This window comes from Phalacrocorax aristotelis, chromosome 4, assembly GCF_949628215.1.
Source record: "Phalacrocorax aristotelis chromosome 4, bGulAri2.1, whole genome shotgun sequence".
NCBI classification, from domain to species: Eukaryota; Metazoa; Chordata; class Aves; order Suliformes; family Phalacrocoracidae; genus Phalacrocorax; species Phalacrocorax aristotelis.
Window position 1 is genome coordinate 77,963,342 of NC_134279.1, and position 12,459 is coordinate 77,975,800.

Consider the following 12,459-nt stretch of genomic DNA (forward strand, 5'->3'; position numbering starts at 1 on the left):
ACTAATCCTGGGCGCCTGCAAAACAGATAAGGGGCAGAGCAGCTGCTCCCATGTGATTTCAGCATCTCTAATCAGTGGAAGGAGGATAAGGGAAGACAAAGAAAGTGTCCTTGGGAAGACGGGGAGGGATACAGCACCTGCAGGAGAAAGGCCACCAAGGAAGTAAACATAGGCATTATCAGTCCCAAACAACGACCTGCCATGCCTATAAAAATCACGGGATGAGACCTCGCAAACGCATTGACCTTAAGGGTGCCGAATCCAGAGGAGCTCCGCAGCGACTCTCTCCAGGTCCCCGGGACTGCCAGCACATCCAGCCAAGGATTGGTGAGATCTTACTACGCCTTTGCTTCTCTTTGCCTGTTCCCCTATCCCTTCCCCGTCCCTTCCCCGGGAGCCGGCGGCTCGCGGCCGCTGCCCGCTCCGTCGCGGCCACCCATCTCCACCTTCCCCTTCCCTTGCTACGCGGTTCGGCATCTCCCTGGGGGCTCTTCGGAGGGCTAAGTCGCGAGGTTGCAGCCTTCCTCTGCGGGTGGGTTGGTGGTGCTGGTGTTATGGTAGCTTTGCCCTGAGACGGAGCCATCCCAGATCTCGTTCCGCTCAGTATGATGACCGACATCGTTAGTAACTGGAAGCTGGAGCAGTTTGTGCTCCAGAAGTGTCTCCCCCCTATTTGGTCCCCGGGGGCCTTCCAGGGCCCGGAGGCGTACCAGCAGCTATGCCAGCAGTGGGAGAGCTGGTCGGAGGAGACCAAAAAAGCCAAACCCACAAACAAGTGCAAGAAGCGGGCGGCTTTGCAGGGTTTGCTGATGGTGGGCAGGGAGTTGTCTAAGTTGCTGAAGGAGGCTCTTGAGAATGTGCAGGCGCTGGAGCAGGCGAAGAGTGAGCTCAAAATGCAGGTGGACAACCTGCGGGCAGAAGTGCAGGGTTTGTGCGGGGACTCTCTGCGGAACGCGGTGGAGATCACCCGGCTGGAGAGCAAACTGGGCTACGAGAAGCTGAAAACGGAGGAGCTGGAGAAGGAGGTCGGGAAGTGGATCGGGGAGACGCACGATGCCCAGAGCGCGGTGCGGGCCGTCCTGCAGGACATCCAGCGGGACCGGGGCACTGGCCCTGATCACAAGGTATGCCATGCCAAGATTCAGGAGTTGCAGGCAGAGCTGGGGGTGTCGCGGGGCATTGTGGCTGCCATCCAAGGGAAGAGGAGCCGGTTTGGGAATGGCGAAGGGGAGGACTCCCCGGACCCGCACCCCCCCCACTATGACTATGAGGATGATGTGTGGAGTGCCAATGGCCCCACCAGGCCGTCCCCCTATGCTCCTCTGCGGGAGGAGATCTGCCAGCTGCAGGGAGGGGAGGTGGAGGCTTCCAAAACTAAAAAGAATCCCCCTGATGAGCCGGCTGGCCATGTCCCACTCCAGGCCATAGACACCAACAGGGCTGTGCTGTGGTTTACCCCCGAGCAGCTCAAAACAGTGGGGAAGATGCTGGGGCCATTGACAAAGGAGACAGCAGTCAACTGGCTGTCCAGGGCCCAGCGGCTGCCCAGGTGCCAAAGCGGCAACTCGGTGAGTGACCTGATAGACGTGGTGAGAAAGTGCATGAAACCAGATGATTTCGCGGCACTGCCGGGGGACGTGCAGATGGGCAACGTCCAGGACATCGGGGATGTCCAGTTGGCCGTGCTTAAGGTGTTCTTCCCAGAGGTCAACCCCTTAGTGCTCTTCCACCAGGAGAAGCAAAACCCTGAGGAGCGGCCAGATGCCTATGTTAACCGTAAAAAGATGCTCTACCAGATGGCTGGGCTCCCCGGCTCAAAGGACTCCCCCCTCAATTTTGATAGGCCTGAATTCAAAGAGCCGCTGGTGGTAGGGCTGACCCCCCCTTTGCGGGTGATTGCCGGTGGGGACGCGGCTAGAAAGCCGCTGTCAGAGCTGGAGCAGATCCTGACCCAGAATTTTGAGCTGCAAAAGCAGGCGTTCCCGGGGTACATGCTGGGGGGAAAGAAAGGGAAAGCCACGTCCTTCCAAAATTCAGGGGTGAGAAAAATGCAAGGAGACAACCGCAAAGATTCTGATGGCAAGGGCGGTTCAGGGAAGGAGAACCAGCAAGGGCTGAGGTTTCAGAAATCCAACCCTTGGCGGGCTGAGCTGAGAAAGCGCTTGATAAAATATGAGAAGCAGGAGGATATCGATGGCTTGCCGGATGCAGAGCTCTTCCAAAAACTGGCCCTGCACGAGGCCAAAAAGCACAGCAGCTCCAACCCGATTGACCCAGGGTCTAAGGCTCAGCAATAGGGCTGCCAGGCACCTGCATCGCCCCTTTTTTTGGCACCGATTAAGACCGATTCATGGGGGCGCCTGATAGTTGATATAACTATTGGAGGAGGGGTGCTTGGACAAGTGATGTTAATTGATACTGGTGCCTCTTATTCAATTTTGAATATGGCCCCTGACAAATCTGGCCTTTTCCAAACCTGTGAAATTATTGAATTGACGGGGCCTAACAGCCAAAAATCATCAGTGCCATTCACAGGGCCTGTACCCTTTGAAATTGGGACTGCCAAAGGGTCTGAAAAATTTGGGAAAATTGAAATGAAGGGAAAGCCGGGAATTTTAGCCATTTCTGCACTGACAAATATGGGGGTGGTGGTGGACCTGGCAAACCAAGCGCTGTTACACTGCCCCCAAAGTAATGTGCCTGTCATCCCGGCAAGCCACAGGGTGATGTCGGTGAAAGCCCCTGAGCGCCTCATCCACCCTGAGTGGGAGCCCCGAGTGAAACGGGTGACGGAGCAGTTCCCCCAGGTCTGGGCAAGGAGCAAGCTGGACTGTGGGCAGATTGATGCTGTCGTGGCAGTCAAAGGGCCAGATCCCCCGCCTCAGCCGCAGCCCCAGTACCCGGCTGAGGCTGAGGACGGCTTGTGGGACACAGTCAAAACCTTGTTGGAGCAGGGGGTGCTAGTGGAGCACCAGAGCACCAGCAATGCCCCAGTGTGGCCCCTGCGGAAAGCCGATGGGAAAACATGGAGGCTGACGGTCGACTTCAGCACCCTGAACTATGTCACCCCGCTGCGGACCTCCGCAGTGGTCAAGTACCCAGACATTATGGCAGCCATCTCCCGGGGGTCCGAATGGTTCTCGGTGCTCAGTCTGACCAGCCCGTCCTTTGCCATCCCCTTGCACCCCGAGGCCTGGCACAAGTTTGCTTTCACCCTTCGAGGACGGCAATTTGCCTTCACCAGAGTCCCCCCAGGCTTCCACAACACCCCCGCCATCTGCCACGCGCATGTGGCGAGGATGTGGGAGAAGCTTGGCCACCGGGAGAATGTGCTGTCCTGTGCCGGTGACATCCTCATCCACACTCGGACGAAGGAGGAGAACCTGGTAGTGCTGGCAGAGGTGCTGGAGGCTGTCCAGAAGACGGGCTTCAGGGTCAGCCCTACGAAGGCCCAGCTGTGCTGGAAGGAGGTTTCCTACCTAGGGGTGTCCCTGGGGGAGGAAGGGCGCTCTCTGGAGAAGCAGAGGGTTGAGCTAATACAGAGGGTGTCGGCACCATCTGACACCACCACCCTGAGGTCCTTCCTGGCTCTCCTGAGGTTCTCCCGGGAGTTCGTTGAGGGCTACGCAGAGAAAGCTGCCCCCCTCTGCCACCTCCTGAAGAAGGACACCCCTTGGAAATGGGGGCCAGAGCAGGATGAGGCGGTGAAGACCTTAAAGGAGAGCGTGGCACAAGCCCCTGTGCTGGCACATCCCCGGGGAGACAGGCCCTACATACTGCAGCTGGCCATCACGGGGAAGGGGCTGCAGGCCACCCTGGGCCAGCAGCATGATGCCCATCTCCTCCCTGTTGCTCATGCCTCACGCCTCCTGACGCCGGCTGAGCAGCAGTTCACTGACTATGAGAGGGAGGTTTTAGCCTTGACCTGGGCCCTGCAGCACTGGGAGTACTTGGTGGGGTCGGCACCAGTGCTGCTGAGGACCTCCCATACCCCAGTGAGGTATGTCTTGTCAGGGAAGGGGGACAAGGGTCCCCTGTGCTGCCCCAGGATGGCCAACTGGGCATTGGCATTCACTGACAAGGAGGTCACTGGGGACCCCTTGGCTGGTACCTATGGGGTGTTAATCAGTGGAGAGAAGGACGGGGAGGAGCCAGGGGGGTCCCTGGCTGGGCCCAAACTGCAGCGGGCGCCCCTGTTTGAGAGTAGCATCAGCCTGGCGGAGGCAAAGGAGAGAGGCTATGTTGTGTGGTTCGTAGATGGGTCCAACTACCAGGAGGATGGGGTGCCCTACACGGGCTATGCTGCTGTCAACCGGGGCACTGGGGAGGTGGTGAAGGGGAAGTGCCTGCCACACTCCATCCAGGCTGCCGAGCTGGTGGCCGTGACGGTCGCCCTGGAAAACACGCCGGCAGACCAGCCCCTGGCCATCTTTTCAGACTCGGGTTGGGCGGTGCGAGCGGCGCTGGAATGGCTGCCGCTCTGGAGGGAGAGGAACATGCAGTCTGCCGATGGCAAGCCTGTCACCTATGCCAAAAAGATGTTGTACCTTGCGAGGCTGGCGGAGCAAAGGGCTCACCCAGCCCAGATCATTAAGGTGAAGGCCCACAAGAAGGGAACAGAGGAAGCCAAGTGGAACAAGGAGGCGGATGCCAAAGCCAAGCAAGGTGCAAAGGAAGGGCTGATGTGGAAGGCCAGCAATCCCTTGGTGAATGGCTCCGTGTCAGTGGCTCCCAGCAGACACTGGGAGGGCGTGGACCTGCTGGGCTTGCAGGCACAAGACCCCAGCATCCGGGAGTTAGCGCAGGTCAGGGAGTACAAAGGGTGCAAGGTGTGGAAGGATGCCTCAGGGCTGGTCCTGGCTCGGAGGGAGGGGGCTGACTTCCCAGTCTGGGTGGTGCCTGAACTCGTCCGGACGGAGCTGGTGGCTCTGGCTCATGAGCAGGGGCATTTGGGGGCAGACAAGACCATGGTGAGGCTGCAGGGTGCTGGGTGGTGGCCTGAAATGAGAGAGGATGTGGAGAGGTATGTCAGCAACTGCCTGACATGTGCAGCCAACAATCCCGATGCCAAAACAGCCAAAGCCTTCCTGGGCCACCAGAGGATTTCTGGGCCATGGAGCAAGTTGCAGATAGAGTTTATTGGCCCTTTGCCCCAGACAGCGCAAGGGAACAGGTATTGCTTGGTGATCAGTGATAACTTCACCAAGTGGGTGGAAGCGTTCCCGGCTCGAAACAACACGGCCAGCGCAACAGCAAAGATCCTGGTAGAGCACGTCTTCTCACGGTGGGGTGTCCCAAAGGAGATCGACTCGGACCACGGCCAACGCTTTGTCGGCGAAGTCATGAAAGGGGTGTGCCAAGCCCTGGGCATCAAGCAAAAGCTTCACATCATGGGGCATTTTCAGAAGTCTGGCTCGGCAGAGAGGGCCAACCAACCACTGAAGACGGCACTGAGGAAGCTCGTGTACCAGCAAAGAAAAGACTGGGATCAGAAGCTCCAACTGGTCCTGCTGGCATTACGGGGGGCTGTGGCATCTCACACGCCTTCTCCCCGAAAGCTGCCTCCTGCAAGAGGTCCGAAGCCACCAGGAGACTGGTGGCAAGGAGGGGAGCCGCCGGACGAACTGCAGCCCCGCGTCCTGACAGACAGGTGGGTCCAGGACATGCTGAGGACCGTGTCGGCTACATATCACCAGCTCGCCACAGTGCAGACCAACATCCCCAAGATGGATAAGCAGCTGGGAGTGCTGCTGCACCCCGTGGAGTGGAACACGGGGGACCTGGTAATGTATCGGGGGGTTAGAGAGAAGAACCAAGTGCTGGGACCCCTATGGATGGGGCCTGTTAGGGTTGTGAACAAGGCCAGCCCCTCCATGTACCAGGTAGAAATCAGAAAGGGGGCGAAAAGGCAGGAAAAATGGCTCCATTCTTCACAGTTAAAAGCATGGAAGGGAAATTAACGGGGCTGGAGAGCCCGTCTTGCTTATGTTTTGCAGATAAAGGAAAATGGAAGGCGAGTGTGACCAGCGGGAAGGGCGAACTTCGTGGCATCACCAGCTCTGTTTGTGCTGCAGGGAAAATGCTTTCAAATTTCTGGTTGCAGGATTTGCTTTACTTTCTGGTATGTGCATAGTGCTGAGCACCCAACATGCCCAACCAACCCATCAGCATCTCAGACAAAAAGTGAGTCGTTCCCACTTAGAAAGGCACCCCGACACAGGGGCCACAGCCCAGCACAGGGTTAGGAGGTACACAAAAATTGGGACTGATTGGCCCTGGTCTCAAGCTCACATAAAATATACAGGAAGCATGGGGTTAAATTCTAACAAAGGCTTAAATTTGTCAACGGTGGTTATGCATGGGACAGAGGTGTACTTGGAAAATGAGTGGAGCTGGGATAGCACAAACAGACTTCCACAGCTTCTGGGGAAGGTGGGACAAGAAATAAAGGTAGGGTGCAGGGTAATTAATGGATCCACTCACCAGCGAGTAACTCAAATCTCTGTAATGGAAGAAAAAACTAAGAAGAACCAGAAAAAAACCTGTGCTGTGGAGGAATTAGACTGTTGGTGCAATTTTACTTTGGTCCAGCCAGTCTTTGTGGTCTGCCTCTGGGCACAAAACAGTGTAGGGCTGTCCTTTAAATTCAAGATTAGCACCATGACGCACTCCTTTGCTGCCATTAAGATCTCAAGGTGCCATTTTTTGGCCTGGCATGCAGCTCAATTCGCTGAAGTTGGCAACCAAGTAAAATTGGAAATTAAATACTCCCAAGAAAGTGTAACTGACCCAATGCAAATTGATGGCACCACCATGACTATCACTGCCCCTAACGGCCGCAAGTGGGTCGTGCCAGTGAACTGCCTCCGCGAGAGCAAAACCCTTAATAGATTTGAATTAGGCACAGAGGCTGTGTGGTATAATCAGGATTATGGACATTGCCCACACCTGGTCATAAACCTCCAGGTGTGGTGTCAAGGAAACCTGAGTGTAGAAATGTCCCCTGAGCTTGGAGGAAAGTGGTGGATAGGAGGTCCTGAAGGATTTAAAAAAGAATTTACCATCATTGCTGTCCTGCGCCCCTTTGTTTCCAAAATAGGCCCTTATGTAGTAAAAAAAAATAACATCCAAGAGCTGTTGACTGGGCCTGTCCGGTCACTGAAGAAGGTGGTGTTGTCTCTGTCCACAGTTAATATTTCATCCATCAGACCGCACTGTACCCCCTTCCTATCCACCCTCAACACCGGCTGGCTGGCGTGGCTCCACAGCCGCTCCATCCAGGGGACCCGGGCCAGGAGAGACCTGCTGGCCACAGCGCTGGGAGGAGGAGGTGCCGGGCTGGGAGTCCTCAACAGCATGAATGTTGAGGTCTTGGCCAACAAGTTGGAGGCTGTCACCTCGGGCGTGCAGGGCCTCCTCAACCCCCTGAATTCATCCCTGGCCAGCCTTGGGATGGGGCAGTGGCTCGTGTCAGAGGTGTTGCCCACCTGGGAACAAATAAGCGAGAAAGACCACCAGGTGCTGTTGCGAGCACTGGGCATTGAACAAAATAACGTCTCTCTTGCTCTTAGTTGCATCCAGGCCCAGATATGGGTGCAGAGTGTCGTTGCAGGTATCCTGAGAGACGGTGACAACGGCGTCCTCCCCACTGAGATCCGAAAGATTGTGTGGGACGCGGCCACAGAGAAGGAGCGGCAGCTCCAAGCCTGGTGGAGGCTCGTCAACTTCACCCACGACCAGGTCCTCAATGCAGTCATCGCCCATGTCCTGACTGTGGCGGAGGCCCACATTGAAAAGGTCTACCCCATCGTGGCCCTGGGGGTTAACACAAACGGGTCCGTGGTCTACCCCCTGGACCACCGCATGTGGGCGAGGGTGTCTGATGGGAAATGGCAATCAGTAGATTTGGAAGCCTGCATTTTGGAAAGGGGGCTGGGATTCATATGCGAAGATGATGCCCTTAAGGCGAGCGATGTTTGCTTTGACACCAAAGAAGGGGTGTGTCATTTTGAGATCAATCCCCAGAGCAGTAATAAAACGGTGTTAGTGTACGTAGGGAAAGGCTGTGTGTGTTTTAGAACCACATGTAAATACGTGCAAATTAATGGAGCTTATAATCAGACCGTGTTTAACGACTCAAATATGTGCGCTTGCAACGTAGCTATTATTAGAGGCTGTGATTTTGTGTATAAACCACCTGTATTTACTAGCCAGTTACTAATCAGAAACTATACCTTGTATCGTAGTATAACCCCAACCCCCATCGGTATGGATTTGTCACTTGTAAAAGAAATGTTAGAGCATGCAAAGTTACAGCAGCTGTTAGAAAATGCTAAGGCAGAAGCTAAAAAGATCCTAATAACTGTACATCATGATGGTAATGTTATAAAACAGGTAATGGAACGAATTAAGAGGGTGGGAGAACACCACTGGTGGGAAATTTTCTTTGGCTGGTCCCCCACGGCCACCGGCATCTTCAACATGCTGCTGCACCCCATTGTAGTTATATTGCTAATGCAAATCTGCATGTGCTTTGCCATGGTAGTGACTTGTTACTGGCTGAGGCAGGTGAAGCTCTGCATTGACACCCAGATGAAAGGACTGGGGCTGGCCAAGCGCCTCCTACCATAGTCAAGGGCAAGACTGGGTTGGCCTCTGTGTTTGCCACCAAGAAGAACTTTTAGCTCCGCTGTTGGCTGCAACCCAGTAGGCGTTGAGCGGTGGGGACACACGCCATACCAGACCTTGATGCAAGGGATGGCCTCCTCTCTTATAAGAGGGCCATCCAGGAGGGGAGGGCAGGCCAAGCAGCCCAGCCTGTGGTTGGCATGAATCACAAAATGACTGAGGTTGGAAGGGACCTTCTGAGATGATCTAGTTCAACCCTGCTAGAGCGGGGTCACCTGCTCTAGCAGATGATTGCCCAGGACTGTATCCTGCTGGGTTTTGACTATCTCCACAGATGGAGACTCCACAACCTCTCTGGGCAAGCCTGTTCCAGTGTTTGATTAGCCTCATAGTAAAAAAGCAAGAGTTAGCATAAGCAGCTTGTCTTTGAACCACCCACCCCCAAATGCTAATGTGAAAAAGCTGTTCATGTGTGATTTAAGACCCCTTAAGCTGAGGAGAAGGGGATAAGGAATGCCAGGGACACTGTCTTTGGAAGGAAAGGGATGGGAATGTAATGCTCGAGCGTCGAAAAGCATCCACTGAAGATGGCAGAGGTGTTACCAGCCTCAGAGACTTGGAAAGATGATAAAAGATGAGCAGAATGAAAAACCCTGTAATCACCTTGGACTTAAAGGAGCTGAATCCACATGAAGCTTTGCAGCAACCATCTCTGGGTTCCCAAGACTCCCAAGACGTCTGGCCAACGGATTGGTGAGATCTTGTTTTCGGAGCCTGGACATCACCGCTTTGCTTTGCTTAGTTGTGCATGTACTCAATAAAATCTGTCTGTTAGATGATGGACTGTCTGTTCAATCATTGCCTGCTCGGCTACTTGTTACCCAGGCTTGTAACTTTGCCTACACTGGCAAAGATAAATTCTGGTAAAAAGGTTTTTTTTTCCCCTTTTATAGGCCAATATCACTCACTTGCCTTCTGTCTGCTGAAACACAAAGATTTATGCCTGGGGCTCTGAGCTGGTGCACAAACCCGCTCCCCTCTTTCATTCTGCCTCCCCCATCCTGCATCACCCTCCGCCTCTGAATGCAGAAGGAGCCTTAAACTATACATAGCGGGTCTCAAATGATTTTAAAACACTGGCAATTTCAGAAAATAAATCAACCACCTCATTTCCAGCTCATATGTCTGATCTCATCTTGGAGGCGCTGCTCTCTGAGAATGGGGGGGGGTGGGGGGGGTGGGTTACACAAGCAAAAGGCCCCTTGCAATCCAGGCTGAAAGAAAAAGATTAAACATCTGGCCTTTAAACAGCAGGAACTGCTGGGCTAGCTCGAGAAATGAGTTTTAAACCCCACTTTTCAAAAGCACTGGGCTGGGAAGCACAAAGACACGGCATACAGCCACAGCACACTTCTTGTAAAGAAAAGTGAAACTTCGATATATGGGTTTGACAAAGACACTTCTCTTTAAGGAGCACCCATTAAAACAGAGCTCATGAGAACAGGAATAAATAAATCACTGCCTAAAAACACAGAAATCCTTTTTCCCCCTCCAGTCACCATGAAAACACCCCCTTCACCCTCAGGACAGGAGGTTGAACTCTCCCCCCAGCCCTCCAACCCACCGGGGAAAGGGTCGGTGGCTGGTGCCCTCTACTCCGCTGCTCCCTACATTTTACCCATAACAAAGCCTCACAGAAAACACAATCATTTTGGTTAAGGCACCTTTCTTACTTGCTAACACCTTACACGTTTAATGACAATTAATTTCCCTGTGAATAATTACCCTTTTATACAAAGCCTTTACCTCCTCTAACCTGCTTTGGGAGCCTGTAGGGGAGAAAGGAACCACAGAAAATTCACATTATCCACTCCTCAGTCCCAAACTTGCACCGGGACAGTGTGGCACAGCAGGGATCAGCCCTGGGATGGTGGTATAGCCATAGGGAAAAGGGTTCCTACATCTACACACAGGCTTTAGCTGAATGCAGACCCCTGCACAGCATCCTCTGCAGCTGCAATGAGCTGCTGCCCTCTGCAGAGCCGGCACACGGTGCACATATGTTTGGAAAGTTTGCGAAACCTTTAAGTTCCACCACCACCACCCCACCCCCGGCCCTTTTGGTGTTGTTTATCACTGCAAACTGAGGGGGGCTGTTTTCACAGTAGCAGCAGCATCTCTGCAGCTGCGACAGATTTCAGGTGCAGCCTGGGGGCAGGACCTTGAGTCAGAGGGTTCATCTGCTTTTCCACTGGTTTCAGCAGATCCTGGAGGAGATTCTATCCAGACTTGCCTGCTTTTGCGAGCCAAATGGGTAACACAGCTGGACTGGTTCCCTGATATTTCTGTCCCTATCCTCTGTGTCCTGGAGCGGAGGGGAGTCTGCCTGTGCAGAGCATGCAAGCTGTGGCCTGTGGAAACCCCCAACACATCTGTAACACACCGGCTTTCCTCGGGTCCAGCTAGGTAGATCAAAGAGGCAGTTTTCAGAGAAAGCCCAGCCCAGCCTCTGCTTTAGGCTGTGAAGATTGATGCGGGCAGGTCACTAGCCCCACTGGTCTAGTCCTGTGGCAGTAAATCAGATTAACTTTTGAAAACTGGGAGCTAAGATGCTGCTGCAAAGCCGTTTTGACTCAAGCGGAACAAGCGATGTAAAAATGAGCCTTGGTGGAACCCCCCGTATGCTGGGGTCCCCTGGAGAGGCTAAAAAGAGCCCACAAGGGACAGGAAAGTACCAAACACATAATTTAACCCAAAGAGCCTGTTCTCCATGCAGAGCATCTGCTTATCTCTGGATATGGGACTGCAGGGATACTGTTATTTCTCTAGGGCACCTGGCCTGATGGACCTCACTCCTGCTGCAGAGGATCCAGCCAGTTTTGGGATGTGCCCTGCAGCCATGTGGAGTTGCCACAGCAGGTCCTCACTCCATGTGAGCAGGCACAGAGAGCCTCCACCTCCTCTGAAGCAAAGGCGAGGGGCTACGTAGAGATATCTGGATTATGGCTGTATGGGGCCACCTCCAGGGCCGGTCCTGGGGTAAAGACCTAATGGCTACCCTAAACCTATACATCCCACATTGGCTCAAATCAAATGCAGAAGGACTCTGAACCTGGCTTTTCCCCTGGCTAGGCTTGTACTTGACTTTGTTGCTCACAAAAAGCTCAGACTTTGGTTTCCCAGGCCCAAACAGGTTCACATGGTTACTGTTGCGTTGACGGTTGGACTTGGTGGTCATAGAGGCCTTTTCCAACCTTAATGATTCTCTGATTCTAACATCATTGCATTTGCATGAAAACATTTGAAAGAGCTTGGAACTTTTGGGGGAGTTCTGTCTCTGAAGCCTTGAAGACTGTCAACGTTCATTTCATGCCTCCTCAGGCAGGGCTAGGCAGAAGCTGGCAGGCTTCTGTCTGTCAGAGCTCTCTGTCGCATCTGCCTCCCCAAACCAATCCTCAGCATTTTGACCAATGTCACTCCCCAGTGCGGACTTTGCCTTTCAGACTCAAGGCTTGGCCATAGCTCTCCTTTTTCTACTCCCTCCCTCCCTCTCTCCCCTTCCTCTTTCCCACCTCTAACTTTCATCCTCTTCCTCCAGGTGCTTTCGACCTTCCTTAACACCAGTTTTCTTGCTTCTTGAGCATGACTGTCGCTCATGGTCATCCTTCAGGACTCCCTGCTTTGACCAGGATGTTGCAAAGCTCCCGTCCTTCACCCAGCACCTACAAGGAAGGGGACTCATCTGGCTTAAAGCCCCCCTGGTGCTGATGTCCTTCAAACCTCATGCATTTTGTAAGCCACTGCACAACAGAGGAATCCTAGAAAAGCAAA

At 53.8% G+C, this 12,459-nt stretch overlaps 1 protein-coding gene across 1 annotated transcript; it reads left to right on the forward strand.

Annotated features, from left to right (window-relative positions):
• The first annotated feature begins 227 nt into the window (after positions 1 to 227).
• On the forward strand, positions 228 to 9,467 carry LOC142056757 (uncharacterized). The gene is made up of 2 exons (XM_075092164.1): positions 228 to 327; positions 5,997 to 9,467. Exon 2 carries the CDS (start codon positions 6,007 to 6,009, stop codon positions 8,629 to 8,631), a length of 2,625 nt encoding a protein of 874 aa, XP_074948265.1. The 5' UTR covers positions 228 to 327; positions 5,997 to 6,006; the 3' UTR covers positions 8,632 to 9,467.
• The last annotated feature ends 2,992 nt before the right edge of the window (positions 9,468 to 12,459 follow it).